Source organism: Magallana gigas, chromosome 7 (genome assembly GCF_963853765.1).
Source record: "Magallana gigas chromosome 7, xbMagGiga1.1, whole genome shotgun sequence".
Taxonomy (NCBI): Eukaryota; Metazoa; Mollusca; class Bivalvia; order Ostreida; family Ostreidae; genus Magallana; species Magallana gigas.
This window is the reverse complement of record NC_088859.1, coordinates 38,657,810-38,673,053: the sequence shown is the minus strand read 5'-3', so window position 1 is coordinate 38,673,053 and position 15,244 is coordinate 38,657,810. Positions and strand designations below refer to the sequence as shown.

At 34.8% G+C, this 15,244-nt stretch overlaps 1 protein-coding gene across 1 annotated transcript; it reads right to left on the bottom strand.

The window, feature by feature from the left end:
- Positions 1-88: 88 nt before the first annotated feature.
- LOC105347449 (phosphatidylinositol-glycan-specific phospholipase D) lies at positions 89-8,745 on the bottom strand. Its single transcript, XM_066065146.1, has 24 exons — positions 8,584-8,745; positions 8,451-8,503; positions 7,008-7,086; positions 6,824-6,918; positions 6,614-6,724; positions 6,155-6,203; positions 5,833-5,887; positions 5,415-5,522; positions 5,279-5,306; positions 4,655-4,794; positions 4,249-4,435; positions 3,960-4,090; positions 3,089-3,201; positions 2,867-2,964; positions 2,664-2,777; positions 2,227-2,304; positions 1,968-2,115; positions 1,744-1,799; positions 1,538-1,620; positions 1,097-1,442; positions 901-988; positions 624-731; positions 454-530; positions 89-358 (listed from the first exon to the last, which is right to left on the bottom strand). Exons 1-24 carry the CDS (start codon positions 8,669-8,671, stop codon positions 248-250), a joined length of 2,544 nt encoding a protein of 847 aa, XP_065921218.1. The 5' UTR covers positions 8,672-8,745; the 3' UTR covers positions 89-247.
- Between the last annotated feature and the right edge of the window lie 6,499 nt (positions 8,746-15,244).

Below are 15,244 nucleotides of genomic sequence, written 5' to 3'. Positions count from 1 at the left end.
CTATTGTTCATACAATTAGAATCAGCATTTGATTACTACTCTGCCAAAACTTTATAATTTATTTTTTACAATAAGAAGTCAACTAAACGTATTTTTGAGTCCGTTTTTATTCAATGATTGACATATTTACAAAAGTAACAGAGATTGACTGTGCATTTTGTGTAACTGTCAGTGCTGGTCATTATTTGATGTGCTCAACCTCAGTTCTAAGTGAAGTAACCTAACCATACAAGATGTCTAATAAATGTCAACCATCTCCCGGCTTGCTGCCCGTATCAAAAACGTAAACAAAACTTGAGTAGGTTCCAAAGTCTTCTAAAACATCCGCACAGATGGAGGCCGAAACTATCAACTGGGTCTGGAAAGAAAAAGAATAGTTGTCATTTCATGAGAAAGGTTATTCACAAGAAGTGTTGCATGCATTATTTGTCCTCAAGTTTTCTCTTTACTCACCACATTCAACGAGGGCAAAGTGACGAAATTATCTCCAAAATAGTTCTTATCAGACAGGAAGGAGGCATAGGTTCTATCTGCCTGTTCGAAAATGGTCAAGTGTTAAAAAAGACACTTTCTTAGTTTTGAAACAATTTCATAATCATGATAATACCCAGACTGAAAGAAACTTGCGTTATGATCAGGACATGGCGATTGTTTTTTACAATGCCTTTTGGTGACGTTTCCGACCGGAAACTTCTCTCCGCCATGGAACACATAAGTCTTCCCATCAAATACTGTAATCAATAATTATGAATGGTTAACATAAGTATATTATTATATAATGATTAGTTTTGTTAAATTCGTGTCTTAGGAACCAATGTGTTGTGTTGTATCGGGCGTTTTGCGACGTTTTCAAATGGATGCAAGATTTCGAAGTGACACAAAACAACAAATAAGTCTCACCAAGGCTGAACAGATTGGATGGGTCGTCGTTCCGGTAGGGACTTCCAATCAATAAATCGTCGATTTTGTCGCTGTTAACGTCGGCAAACTGTTAAAAAGGACAATATTTTGAATGTCTTTAACGTCTGACTTTTATTCAATGTTTCCTACAGATACTTTAATAGAATATTTAATAATATAGAAGCCCATTAATTACATTAACTCTGAATCCAAACCGACTGTATCGTCGATCACTTTCGTAGTTGGCAATTTCTGTGAGTTGTCCTTTTTCTACTTTCAGAAGTATGACTTTGCCAGCTTGCGTCAATTCGTTCGGTAACGTGAAAATTTCCCCCTCCACATCAGCACCGGGTACCCCCACGGCTAAAACCAATGAACCGTTACCGAAGGGATCGCCAAAGTCAGTGCTCTGACCCGCGAGGTCGTTGGCGTCCCGCCCAGCAATGGACATGTTGGTCATTGGGGAGCTCGTGTCGAAGCTGTACACGTGTAATCTGCCCACGGCTTGTTTGTCCGTTTCAGAAAACCCGGGGCATGATGGGCTGCATGGACAATTTTTGAAAACAAACGTTAAACATCACTAACATTTTATATATAAGTACTACTTTGGATGAGCACCATACACAAGTATACTTACTCTTCGCAAATTCTAAAGTAGGGCTCATTCACTAAAAGCACGCCATTTTTCCCGCTTAATCGCTGACCAAACCAACCATAGGACTACAGAGGGAAAATAATTTTATCACAATTTCCTCCACGGTACAGAATTTGGATATATTTAACAGTCACCCTTTTACATGAGGCGACAGTCTGTATACAATTTCTGACATTATGCCCACTCACCTGGTCCCCGTATATCTTCCTTGCCAGAGATTCCACAGGGATGGTAGTACCAGAACCTGGTCACAAAATGTCAACAGTAATTACATGATTTCATGTTGTAGCTCAGTTTAATTCTTGTAAATTTTTAAACGTATGAAGGATTTTGTTTAGCATGAAGATAGACAATCAGACTGGGTGTCATTTTTTTTAGGGGGTGGGGTTATCAATAAATCTTAAAGCTATACTTATGGCCTTGGACTGGAGAATGGCCACCATTCCGTTCTGGGTGAGGTTGCCCTGGCTGTAATGAGGGGTGCCCATGACAAGGTCTGGGTGCCCGTCTTGATTCACATCCACCGCGGTCAGCGAGTAACCAAGATTACAGTACTTGGACTGAAACAGCAAGTACATTTATTGTACATTTAGATATCGATGACTTTCGATCAGTACTGGCCAATTCTTACTGTCTTCAAGCAAACTGGGTTGAAAAATAATAGGTTTTACCTGACAAGTCAGAATGATGTCTGGTTTCTGGGTCCATTTTCTGTCTTTTCCCGTGCCAAAGTATATGTAAACTTTGCCCTGAACAAATTTGACACTTAAAAGTCATCATAAAACGGTGTATTCATATCTATACTGTATACAAAACTATTTTTGCCCCGTGTAATTCTCGCCAAATCACGTTTGTAACGGATTAACGTAGAAAGGAACACTGACCATCCCACAAAGACTTAACTTGTCCATAAAGTTCTAGCCATTTGAATTACGCTTATGAGATCATTTCGATCAGATCAACATAAACCAATGCCCAATATCTCAAAAATCCCTTTCGTTTACTTGAACACTTCAAGTTAAATTTCTTGATAGCTCAATCCTAGGCTTGGGAAACAAGCAAAGCCTATAAAAAAAACCTCTCCCAAATACAAAATATCAATACATACGTTATAGTCCAAGGGACCTGAGTCTCCGTATGAGCTGGCGCCGACCGCCAAGTCCACATTACCATCCAGATTAACATCCAGCAAAGCCACCGAGGACCCGAAACGAGAGTGTTTCTGCAAAGTAGGAGACCCCGATGATATGTGACTAGAGAGTCGTTAAACAGAAAATCCCCCACTATCACAAACCACAGCAAATTGCCTACCTCCTTCTCTCCGTCAAATATTTCGTTATATCCCAGAGTTGCATTATTAATATTTACGCTATCGTAGTAATATCCTTTCGGATATCCATTTTTAGAATCTGAAATCATAAAATTTGATTTTTTTTTAAGTTATTTAAATGCAAACGTTTTCTAAGTTCGAATTTTCCAATCGGTTTGGTTTTGCTTACAAGTTTGATTTCTCAAAATGTAAGTCTTACTCACTGTAGAGAATGTAGGCCCTTCCCGCCATGATGTTTTCTTTGTGGGAGAATCCTGGAGCTCCAATAGCAACGTCTACGTTACCGTCCCCATCAACGTCAGCCGCGGCAAGGGACCTGGGGATGGATTTTAAAAATCGGCCACGTTTTATCGACTGCTCCGCAACTTTTAACAATTCCCAATACTTCAAACAAGTTGAACAACCATAATAAAATTTCACTAGTAAGAAGTCATTTTAAGACATTTCTTTAGCTGATGAATGATGAACTTATATAAATTTGGTCGTTATATAATCGTAAGTTCTTTGCGTAAGTCAAGTACACTAGCACTTCTAAGTCAGACTCGGTGTAACGAGATATGAGTATCAACTATCATATTCTTTCTTAGGCGTGGCAAACGGTTAAATTGGTTAACTAATCACAGGCAGCAATTAGTTGTTTTCCTCAGACTAAATTGACGCAACGTCATTGGATAAAACGCGTCACGTGAGTGCCATCTATATTTCTATAGTCGATAAGAAACAATTCATAGACGGCGACATTGGATCCCTAGCATTTTTCATCATGCGAAGATTTTTATTTTCAATTTATAAATATACAAAATTTTGGTTCCTAAAATTAACCCAGATCACTTTCGCCAAGCCTTCTTTGGATTTCAGTAATAACTGACATGGAGATCTATTTCTGTAGACTTTTAGTAAAGAACCTAATAAGTAATGTTAAGCGGTATTTTTACTTATTTTTTCTGCAATGTGACAACCATAAAAACCAAATAAAACAATACATAAAAAATTCAATGTTAAAATGTTCATGCAAAATGCAATAGTGCGTTTATTAATTCGGTGTAGATTACGTAATAAAACGTTATGACCTACTTTCCCAGCAGAGACCCATAATTTTGGTCCTCAAAAAAGACTCTCCAGTGGTAATCGTCCTTCAGCTTGTTACTCTCAGACTTTGCATCCTTCACTGCACTCGCACGAGATTTCAGCTCTTTTAATCTAGTCTAAAAATGAAAAATAATATTTTTTTATACTCAGTAAATGCTAATGCATTATAAAGCGCATATGGATACATATCAAATGTAAAAATTTGACGCAATAAAACTGCATGTTTTGCTGTCATACATTTACATTGAGGGAGTGACAAAAAACTCTCTAAAACCTTTAGTTTTTGTCCTGGTCTTATGCTGATGCCCCTGTCGGATTTCTCTATCCTGAAATCTTTGATTGTCAGGTCCCCTGTATAGGGGGTGGTAGTTGGTCTCGGGAGGGTCGGGGAGTGTGACCCTGCCGTGTCATGCTTCTTAGAACAGTTGATGAAAAGGGGGTTGTGTGGGATTTTGCACGCACTAAATTGAAGACGAAAAAAAATCACAATACGCTTGTGAGGGGGGGGGGGTACAAATACACTAACATGTATAACGGTCAGATGCTAAGTACTGTATATGATATATAATTATCTATTATTAATATCAATCTTGCTGAAATTATAATTGTTTTTTTTTTTCGTCATAGATCTCGCAGCTAGTTGCATTTGATTATGTATATGTCCTCTTTTGCCGACTTGCCTGGTGCCGTTTTCGATCATAGTGATGGCGTCGTGCCACTTTCTGTTTGTCCATGCCGCCATATCCATTAGGCCGCCTTGGAAATAGTCCATCAGATTGTCTACCAGGAAATTCGTCGTATCCGCTACCACTGTAAACAACTGGAATGGCGGAAAATATATAAACATGAACTGTTATAATACAATATATACAGGCAATTGTGCCTCGCGTGTTATTACGTGAAATTTTCACGTAAAATTCGTGTGAAAAAAACAATCATCATGAATTTTTTTCACATGAATTTCACGTGAAAGGGATTTCACGTTAAAATTGTGTGAAAATTGTGTGAACTTTCTCATGAATTTCACGTGAAGTTATTTCACGTGGCGTTATTTCACGTGAAATTCACATAAAAATTTCCACGTGATTTCGGATGAAATTTCACGTGAGTGTCACGTGAAACTCATTTCACGTGAGGCACAGTTGGCGCGCGCTCTCTCTCTCTCTCTCTCTCTCTCTCTCTCTCTCTCTCTCTCTCTCTCTCTCTCTCTCTCTCTCTCATTATACAAATTCGACGTTCTGTGGCATTCAAATGAAAACCATTTGTGCTCCACAGTAAATTGGGTCTTCCATCCATGGCCTTACCTCAGCATTTCCCGTAATTTCTGCATACCTAAAATATATTAATTAAATGTAAAGAGTTTCTGTAACTGCTAAAAGATAGGTGTTATGTATACATGATACTTCATTTGTATACTAGAATAAATAAGACAGTACTCACGCCGTAACCAGAGCGAGTGCTGAACACGACTCTATTAACGACTTGTCGATTTGGACGGAACCATAAAACTCCTTGTAAATTTCATACAGATCGTCAGTAGGGACGTACCTGTAAAATGGTTATTCAATTAATGCTTTCTTTGCAAGTTCATAGTAATATGAAGGTAACGAGCAATGTAGTAGGAATCACAAGGGCTAGTCGAAGAATCTCGAAACATGCAGTACTGTAGTCAGAATCTGAAGGGAACGTTCCTTTACTATTCTATCTCACTTAAACCTTATTAACCATTAAATCGATAATATGTTGTCCTACATGGATAACCCTTAAACTCATGGTATTCTCAAATCAATACGATATGAGTATTAAAGATGAATATTATAAACAGTCTTCAAAAACACAAATGAAGAGGAATCCTTACCATTCGTCAATTTCGTCGAAAACACTAAGAAGGTACACAACGACAATGTCTCCACCTAAAACCAGAAGACAACAACACAGCTGATATATTGATAACATTGGCAATGTGCTGTTATGATGAACACAGGAGTTGTAACTAAGTTGAGGTTTGTATGTGTCTCATATTTCTTGAAATGCCATTTTTAACACGCGTACGTTTCTCTAACTTATTTAAGATACAATCTACAGTGTCTTTCACAAATATAACAAGCTCATGTTAACCGCAGAAAGCCACTCTTCAAAATATTAAACACCTATTGCTATAGAATTCTCAGTAGTCATACCAAAGTTGCCTGCTTTTCTTGCTTTATGGACCGAACCGTGGAAGTTTGTCTAGAATAAAGATATAAGATTAAAGATTTAAAATATTAAAAAGAAAAAAGTGAATTATTTTAGCAAAAATCTATGTAATTCTTATTACTCATAATTATGAATATGCGAGAGAAGATGAATAAATTTCTACAGTCAAATGCTCTCTGTGTCGTTTATACGCGCTGTAATCATACATGTAGTTATAATCATTGTAGAATTTTAAAGATACATATTCTTTTCTTTAAATAATTCCCCGTTTCAAATGAGCGCGATCCTCTACTTAAAATTTGAGCTGCTGGTTGAAATGGGACCAGCTGGTATGAAGACGTCCGTAATAAATAGAAGTTACAGACAGGCAAGCGGGCGCAAGTTTCAGCTCAGGTGAGCTAGAAACCCAGATTCAAGATTGACATATTGTAGACATAACATACATATCCCATCGTGGAGAGGAAGCCCTGCTCTACGCCCAGACTTGTCCACAAGGAATCGGAAACCTGATTAGACATCATGCCCATCATGAAAGAAAACAACTGCTCAGTCGCCTGAAAAAAAATGTTGTTGTGGAATTGTTGTCAAAAAGCAAAATTTACTCGCACTGCTCGTTTCAAATTTGTGTTACAATGATATTGGGGTCTACATACCTTGTCCCATGGCTTCGGACGTTTATTTATGTAGTTGATGGTCGCATTCAAAAATGGACCTGATTTAGTGTCATCTGATATGTTCGAAAACATCCCTAGAAATAGTGAAATAAAATATACAGTAGCGTTCTTTTTTTCTTTTTTTACTTTTCTGCATTTTTTTAACATATCTCCATTAACTTACCAAATTCACAGAGTTCATTGTAGTACGCGTCCGGGTAGGGGGTTCCACCGAAGAATGCTGTCTTATGTTGATTGATTATCTACAAAATGTTACTCAAATAGCCAAAACTGATGCATATTAACATATAAATGTATATAATTGACAATTTATTACATATCAACATGCTCATCTCTACATGAATGAATAGAGAAACGACTTCCTATGAGATTGGCCCGATAGACTTGTGTAAGGATACCGAATTCCAATAAAGTTTCTCCCGCTCATCTTCACTAGCCAAGGGTTTTCCACTTAGCTCCCCATAGACTGTTTATGGGGAGCAAAGTGGACCGAAAACTCTTGGCTAGCGAAGATGCTCCTGCTAAACTTTGATAAAAGGTGAGCTAATTTGTATAATATATTCAGATGAAATATAATATTGAATATACATGTATAGTAATGCACCATCCATTACATTTCAATCATTTAAATTTGGAAGGGGCAGCGATTTTCATGAGTTGCGCAATATTTTACATTATGACACAACTGTGAAAGTAAGATCTTATTCTAGAGATATGTATTGTCAAATTATTTTGAAATATAGTCTTAGATATTTTAGCTTCACCAATTTTAAAATTCAACCCATCATTTAAGAAGGTGGCGACATTACAGAAAATAAACATAACCCGCGTTAGCGGGTTATATTAATTTTTTTCTGCAATGATCGCTACCTTCATAACCCGCATGAATCATCAAAGAAAGTGTTTCATTGTTTATATTAACATATTTCTTTTAACGAATGAATTAATTATTATGAAAAGTAAGTAAAATTCACTAAATTACTGTTTATGTACATTTTTATAAGTACGTTAGTTAAAAGAAACAGCCAAATCGTCTCCTGTGAGACTTTGAGTCTGACATCATCATGATTATCTCGTGCAGTCCGTGGTTTTTTTTTTTTAGGTCGCTGTAGGTTTCGACTAATCGATAAACAGGGCATGTTAATTTCATTTCTGTCAGTTTCTTGTCAGTTTCAGCTGCTGTAGATTTCGACCAATAGATAGACAGGGCGTGTAGATTTCAGTCTGGCTGTTTCTCTAGAGCTATAAATTAGAATCATTTTAACAGGAGCTTGGACTTTGGGTAGTTGTGTCAAACAGCAACGTGGGCTGGCCCTGTCTATTTCATTGCTGGCCACTCGGCCGTAGCTCTTTGCAATCAACAAGATTTGTCTGGATTTGAGCTAAGACTACGCAATCGGTATATTTCACTTCAAACCAGCGCCATATTTCACTAGGTTTGACGCAAGAAATGGATAGTTACATACTACCGAAAGTCCAAGGTCTTGTTAAAATGGTATTAACTATAAGTTTCCGTAGAAAATAGAGGAAATAATACTTGGTAAATGTAAATATATACATGTACTATAGTAAACAGAAATGTTAGTAATTTGTCTTTTTCGTCTACCTGTGAATAGTTCTTCTCTGGTTCTGGATCAAAGTATCGTAGAGCATGCTCGGCTACAAAGCAATAGTATAAATTATGTCCTTTATTTTTTTTTACATTTAGTTATCAAGTCAACAAATGTCTATGATCTTACCCAATGTTAATTGCGTCACAATGCCAGCACCTTCCGTGTCATAAAAGAAGAGAAAACACGCAAAGCAGACGATGCTCAAAGCCTTCATCTTTCTGTTGTAGTTTGTGTCCGTGATTTAATCGGACATAAATAATGTAGGTAATCTACACAGATAATTCGGCATGTGATAGAGGATGTCTAGGGTAGCTTGATCGTTTATAGTTTTATCAAATGTAACCAAGATTTCTTTCATCTCTCTGATAAGAAAACGATGTCAACAATACATCAATCTATATAATTGAAATTAGATCTTAGATCCGCTCACTACACTAAGTGGGTCTAAAATCTAATTTTAATTAGATTGACAATACATGTACTTAGAATGGCCTTCAATGCTAATGGTCTTCAATGTATATCTATATTTAGTTATTTTGCATAGAAAAGAAAAAGGTAAAATGTATATTACACATATGAAGGGTGGATTTTTCGTTAAATAGATGTCAGAAGGTCAAGGGACTGTCCTTCGAATTCGTTGGTACATATTTTGTCAATCTTGTGATTTACATGTATATCTATGTTAAGCTGATAACCTATTTTTAACTTGGCTATGTTAGATCATTGAACGGTCATATGTAAATAGGATAATTCCAATTTATTTCTTATTTGTTTTCCCTATCGTATCGCATTTAAGTTCACAATCAGATTGTTCCCAATGATTAAATCTGATTCTTCATTTTCTCAACAAATGGACACAAGTTATATTAGTTCAGTGTCCAGAATTCAGAGTAGTCTGGGCGATAAGTATTGGTGATGTTAAACAATACCAGGTATATGAAATATGACAGTCATTATAGAACCATTTTAACAAGAGCTTGAACTTTGGGTAGTTGTGTCAAAGAGCAATGTGACGTAGGCCTGTCTATTTCACTGCTGGCCACTCAGTTATGGCTCACTGAAATCGACAAGATTTGTCTGGTTTTGAGCTAAGACTACGCAATCGGTACATATTTAGCCTGAAATCGCGTCATTTTTTAATTGTTTTGAGGCCAAATAGATAGATACATCCAACCGAAAGTCCAAGGTCTTGTTAAAATGGTATATACTTGAGCGCTAATAAATATATATATTTACATTATCCAGTGTCTTTGCCTGTGATAACACTATATATCGATTTTGTACTATATAACTCATAATACAAATTGAGGCGCCAGCGGGTTTTGTTTATTTATATTTTAATATTTAATCGTACGATGGCCTAAAATAATATAAATATAAGTAATAAGGAATCATTCTTTGAATATTATGAGGTGATAATTTCGGTCGGGGCGTGATCAAATCTATCATAAAGCCCTTCGGGCTTTATTGGATTTGATCACGCCCCGACCAAAATTATCACCTCATAATACTCAAAGAATGATTCTTATTCCTTATTTATGTACATTTGTATTATTATATAAATACATGTATATTGTTTAACGACGGGCCGCCCATATTCGTCAATCGGCATGGTATAGAAATTGAAATTACATGTATGTCTAGAAGATAACCAAAATCAAAGGTATATCATGTTAAACGTTTAAAGAATAACAACCAGAGGTCAGCTGTGTGTCTCAATAGCCACTCAGGTTTTATACATGCCAGCAAAAGCCATCAACGCTGAAGTCTTTTCCCATCATCTTCACATTATTATACCCCCGCAAAAGTTTGGGGGTATGTAGGAATCACCTTGTCCGTCGGTCCTTCTGTCTGCCTGTGCAATCGTGTCCGGTCAATATCTTTTGTACAGAGAAACATTGGAAGTTCAAACTTCACACAAAGATTGCCTATGACCTGAAGGTGTGTCTTGATTTTGACACAAGGTCATTGGAGCAAGTTCAAGGTCACTGGGCGGAAAAGTGCAAAACTCGTGTCCATTCTATATCTTTCTTATTGAGAATCATTGGAAGTTTTTACTCACACAAAGATTGCTTATCACTTTAGGAGGTGTCATGAATTTGACCCAGGTTCAGTTGCGCAGGTCGAGGTCATAGTTAAAAATGCATATTTCCTGTCCAGGCATTATCTTGTTTTGGAAAATGATTAGAAGCTAAATTTTGTCACAAAGATTGCTTGTGACACGTAAATATGTCCTGATGGTGAGCTTTGGTCATTTTTGCAAGTTCAAGGTCACTTTAAGAAAATAATACATCTATTACTTTCCAATAAATAAAAAAAAATGGTACTTGAGTTATATTTTCGTAGTGGGGTATCATTTGTAAGCTTGCTCACAGTACCTCTAGGTTTTCATTTAAATCCGGTGTAATGAAGAATAATGACCCCCGTAGAATAATGACCGGGGGTCATTTTTCGACGTAGAATAATGACCCCCTTTGCTGTAGATTAATTGGATTTTTCTGAAGTAAAAAGACACCGGGGGTCATTTTTCTTCATGTTTAACGTGAAGAAAAATGACCTCCGTGAAAAATGACCCCCGCTGTAAACAAGGATAAAGATTGGTTACCCAGTATCAAGGTATCTGACTTTGAAATTACTGAAATTTCACTCTGTTCAGTTGATTTTGAAGTTAAAAACACCGAACTTGTAAAGAAATCGTTGTATAAAGTTTTTCATATCCGTAGCAAAAACACACACACACACAAACACACTTACATTGCCACAAATTGATTGTTAACAGGTACGTCTCTTCTCTCGTCGACATATAGCGGGAAATAACGCTGCATTTGTGTAGAAATCTGCTGAGCTATACTTGATTCTTTACCATGAATAATTCTTAACAACATATTATATACATGTAGCTTTATTATCTAAAAACGATATTTCATTTACAAAATGTATACACAGCTTGCTTAACTTTATATATCGCAATTTTACAATTGCATCGGCAACAAATTGACAAGTCTGCACGTGTGTGTTTTGAAATCTGTGCAGATGGTGACATTTCGCAATTAAAAAAGAAAACAAATGAAAAACAAATTTATATACATTGATGAATTAAATTGTGTAATAATTAACGAACACCAATTATGAAAGAATAATTGTTGTAATAATATAAGCAATATTCATTGGTGAAGAATTGTCAAACAAAGAATGATATACATGTATATATTTTCGTGCTGGGGGAAAGGGATCTTAAATTAAGTTGGAATGTCCCTCTGATAAGAGAGATAACTTCTGTAGAAAATAGTCTAATTTTGTTTCTGATAACTCATAATTATTAAGGCAACAGGGACAATCAGCAACTAGGAAGGCAGAACGTATTTTATGCTGGAAGGCGACATTTATTTTAATTCAAATATTAAAAGATGAAATTTGAACGGAGAGAACTGAACCCCAACTTTTCAGGGGGAGGGGGGAGGCGGCGGAAAAAAGTTAGAAATGTTTTACAAAAAAGTACAAGAAATTCAAACTTATCATTTTGATCAAATATAGATTAATTATATGTACTTGTACAGTCTTCTAACAATACGAGTTTGATGGTTTAGGCCATAGTATCTTTGGGTGGAAAATTAATTCCTCTCTTAATCGCTCGTTCACAAATGTAAATGAATTCGAATTGGGGAAAACATACTAAGACAATTGCAAACTCTAGACTTAAGTCAACATTGTTTTAAACTGATTCAGGTTTTTCTATTTTAAATGATCAGATATGGGGAAACAAAATTTAAGAAAAAGAAAAGAACAGTATCCCTTTTTTTCAAGATAATATACATCCCTATATTGAAATTATACCAATTACTAGATGATCATAAATTTGATATCCTTTATGTGTTATTTATAGCTCTGGTTAGTTTTTTTTTTTATATTCTAAAACATATTGATCCATTTACTATTATCTTATCCAAATTTAAAAACAGAAAACCTTTTATGAAAAATCAAAAACTATTGTAATTTATCATATACTGTATGTAAAACATGTATGTAAAACCTTCAATAGTTCATTATAAAAAAAGATAACTCTTGCTGTTTGAAAAAAGTTTTGTTACAAACCTTAACAACAAAATGCTCTTCTGAACTAAAAAGCAGCATTTGACTATGTTTTGTAGGATGATTTAACATTGTATATAACTAAATATAATATTCATATGCATTTAATATTTTTAAATTTTATGCTGCGATAATAAAGTTTTTTTTTTTTTAATCACTTTGTCTAATTTTCTTCATATCATGATAATACACATTGTCAATTTTGGAGAAAATTAGCAGCGCTTAAGGTGGCTCTATACACCACTTTTTGATGACGCAGTACGCAAAAAAGTAAATCTGGAAGCATGCACTTCCGGTCTTGGCTGATTTAAACTGAGGCGAATTGCATGGGGACCGCTCTTTTGAAAAATTTGTTAAATGAATAGAATGAATTTCATAATTGGAAAATTCATAACTTACAAGTAATGTGGTATGTGACACCTTCACGTTGTGTGGTATTATTTATCGAAATAAACAATAAAATCAAGTATAAGTTTGTAAATAGTTTCTTTCCCTTCATTGATATGTTACACCGTAGCGCAATGGGTTAATAGGTTAACTATTAACCTGAAGGTCATGAGTTCGATTCATGTTGAGAGCGATAAATTTTTTATCTTTCCAAAATTTTCTAAAACGTATTTTTTGTGGAATACTGTGAAAGAAAATTCTAAAGCAGTGAAAGTATTTCAATTATTATATATTTAATGCACATTAATATCGACAGATGTTCCTTACCACAATAAGGGGATGGGAGGGTTGCTTTGAATTTCTCTCAGGTTGGGATACATAAATCCTATTAGCCAAGTCAATTTTCCCCTTTATTTATTTGACTTAGTTTTGCATAAAAGCGAATATATTCACTTATACAGGCCTATAATGAAATACGTATGTATTTATCATTCCAACATTATATTTAGGAAATTTTCTTCAACTCAGAAATGAAAAGTCCCCAAGATGTTTGGGCCTTGGGACTAACGAACGATAACCCTTACCTCAGGAACTTTCATACCAAATAAAATTTAAAATATTTTTTGCGTTTATTTGCAATGATTTTCATTCAATTTTTTATGTCACATTTATTAAAATACATTTTCTTATAACATCAAGCAACTTTTTCAGATGATTTGTCAACAGAGTTAGAAAATATTAAAAATTATGTTTTGGGGAAATACTAAAAAAATTGCAATAATAACATTTTTGAATGTTAGGAAAAGTTATATACTTTTTTATGTGTCCGAAGGAAATATCCATCATATGACAAAAAAAATTCTCTCAATTTGTTAATAGCTATCTTTTTAAAAAATATTTTACAAAAACACGAAAAAACATTTAAAAATTCTTTAAAAATACCTATAGTATCCCTATCATCATTTTAATATTTAATAAGTATATGTTCTGTGGTCTTCTATTGAAAATTGGAATAAACTGTGGGTGTATAGAGCCACCTTAATCTCTTCAACCTAATTTCATTGGAATATCTTAGTATTGACTTTGATGAAAATCAAAACGATTTCTTTAAAAAATATATGGTAAAATTAATAGCGAAAGGATATTACACCTTAATTGAAAAAAACATTTTACGTTAGTTTTGTCTTCTACGAACATGAACATGTAATAAATATACATCGATAATATTATTCTTAACATTTGTTGTAATATTGTATTTGTAATCATGAATATACTTTTTTTAGAGCGAATAAGTGAAGAGTACCTGACTATAGTAAATATTAAATAGATAATAAACACTGATCAAATGTAATAAGTGGTTATTTCATAAAGCGTTGATAAGGGATTAAGGGCTCATTTTGAAGGTTTATATCCCCCTTGATTTTGATCCCACGAACTTAGAAAAACACGCGTTAAGTAGAGGATGTTTCTTAATATTAATTACAAGGGTCTGAGGGCTTCTATTATATCTAAATGTGTCCATTTAGCTCACTAGAACTTTGTCTTCTTTTTTTTTAACTCTTCACATTGATATTGTGGTGTATGGTGGACCGTTATCTCCCTTTTCTTTATAGTGTACATTAAACAAATAACAGGGCAGTGCGGGAGACATTCTGGGCTAGATAGGTAAAGTTAGCTACTAGTAACTGGCTACGAGAAGTAAAAAAAGCTAGCTACTAGTAACTGTCTACGAGGTTAAATAAAAGTTAGCTACTAGTAACTGGCTACGAGATGAAAGAAACTTGGCTTCTAGTTACTTCTTACTGTCCATGGGAGAACACATACCAAGGATTTCTATTTGTGTTCTTAAGATGTACAATGCACTATATAACTGTCAATTGTCAATAAATCTCAAGTAGCTGTATATATAGACTGAAGATATGTGCCGACTTGCTAATATCAACATTCTGTCATGTCATCCACATAATATAACCACACAATTACTCAGATATCTCTCTTTATGTAGTCAGCTACTTGTGCGTTTCGTTACAAATATCTTTATTTTTTGGCGGTTTTGTCAATATATCTCAAGTAGCTGTATATATAGGATGAAGATATATGCCACACATGCTAATATCAACATTCTGTCAAGTTATCCACATAATATTACGACACAATTACTCAGATATCTCTCTTTATGTAGTCAGCTACTTGTGCATTTTGTTACAAATATCTGTATCTTTTTGCTGTTTTGTCTATATATCTCAAGTAGCTGTATATATAGATTGAAGATATATGCTTGTCTTGCTAATATCAACATTCTGTCAAGTCA

Excerpts from the sequence above, each read along its gene's own strand:
- LOC105347449 (XM_066065146.1), bottom strand. The coding sequence starts at position 8,671 with ATGAAGGCTTTGAGCATCGTCTGCTTTGCGTGTTTTCTCTTCTTTTAT. Across the intron at positions 6,919-7,007 it reads CAATGAACTCTGTGAATTTG|GGATGTTTTCGAACATATCA; the intron begins GTAAGTTAATGG and ends CACTATTTCTAG. Across the intron at positions 3,202-3,959 it reads TATGGGTCTCTGCTGGGAAA|GTCCCTTGCCGCGGCTGACG; the intron begins GTAGGTCATAAC and ends ATCCATCCCCAG.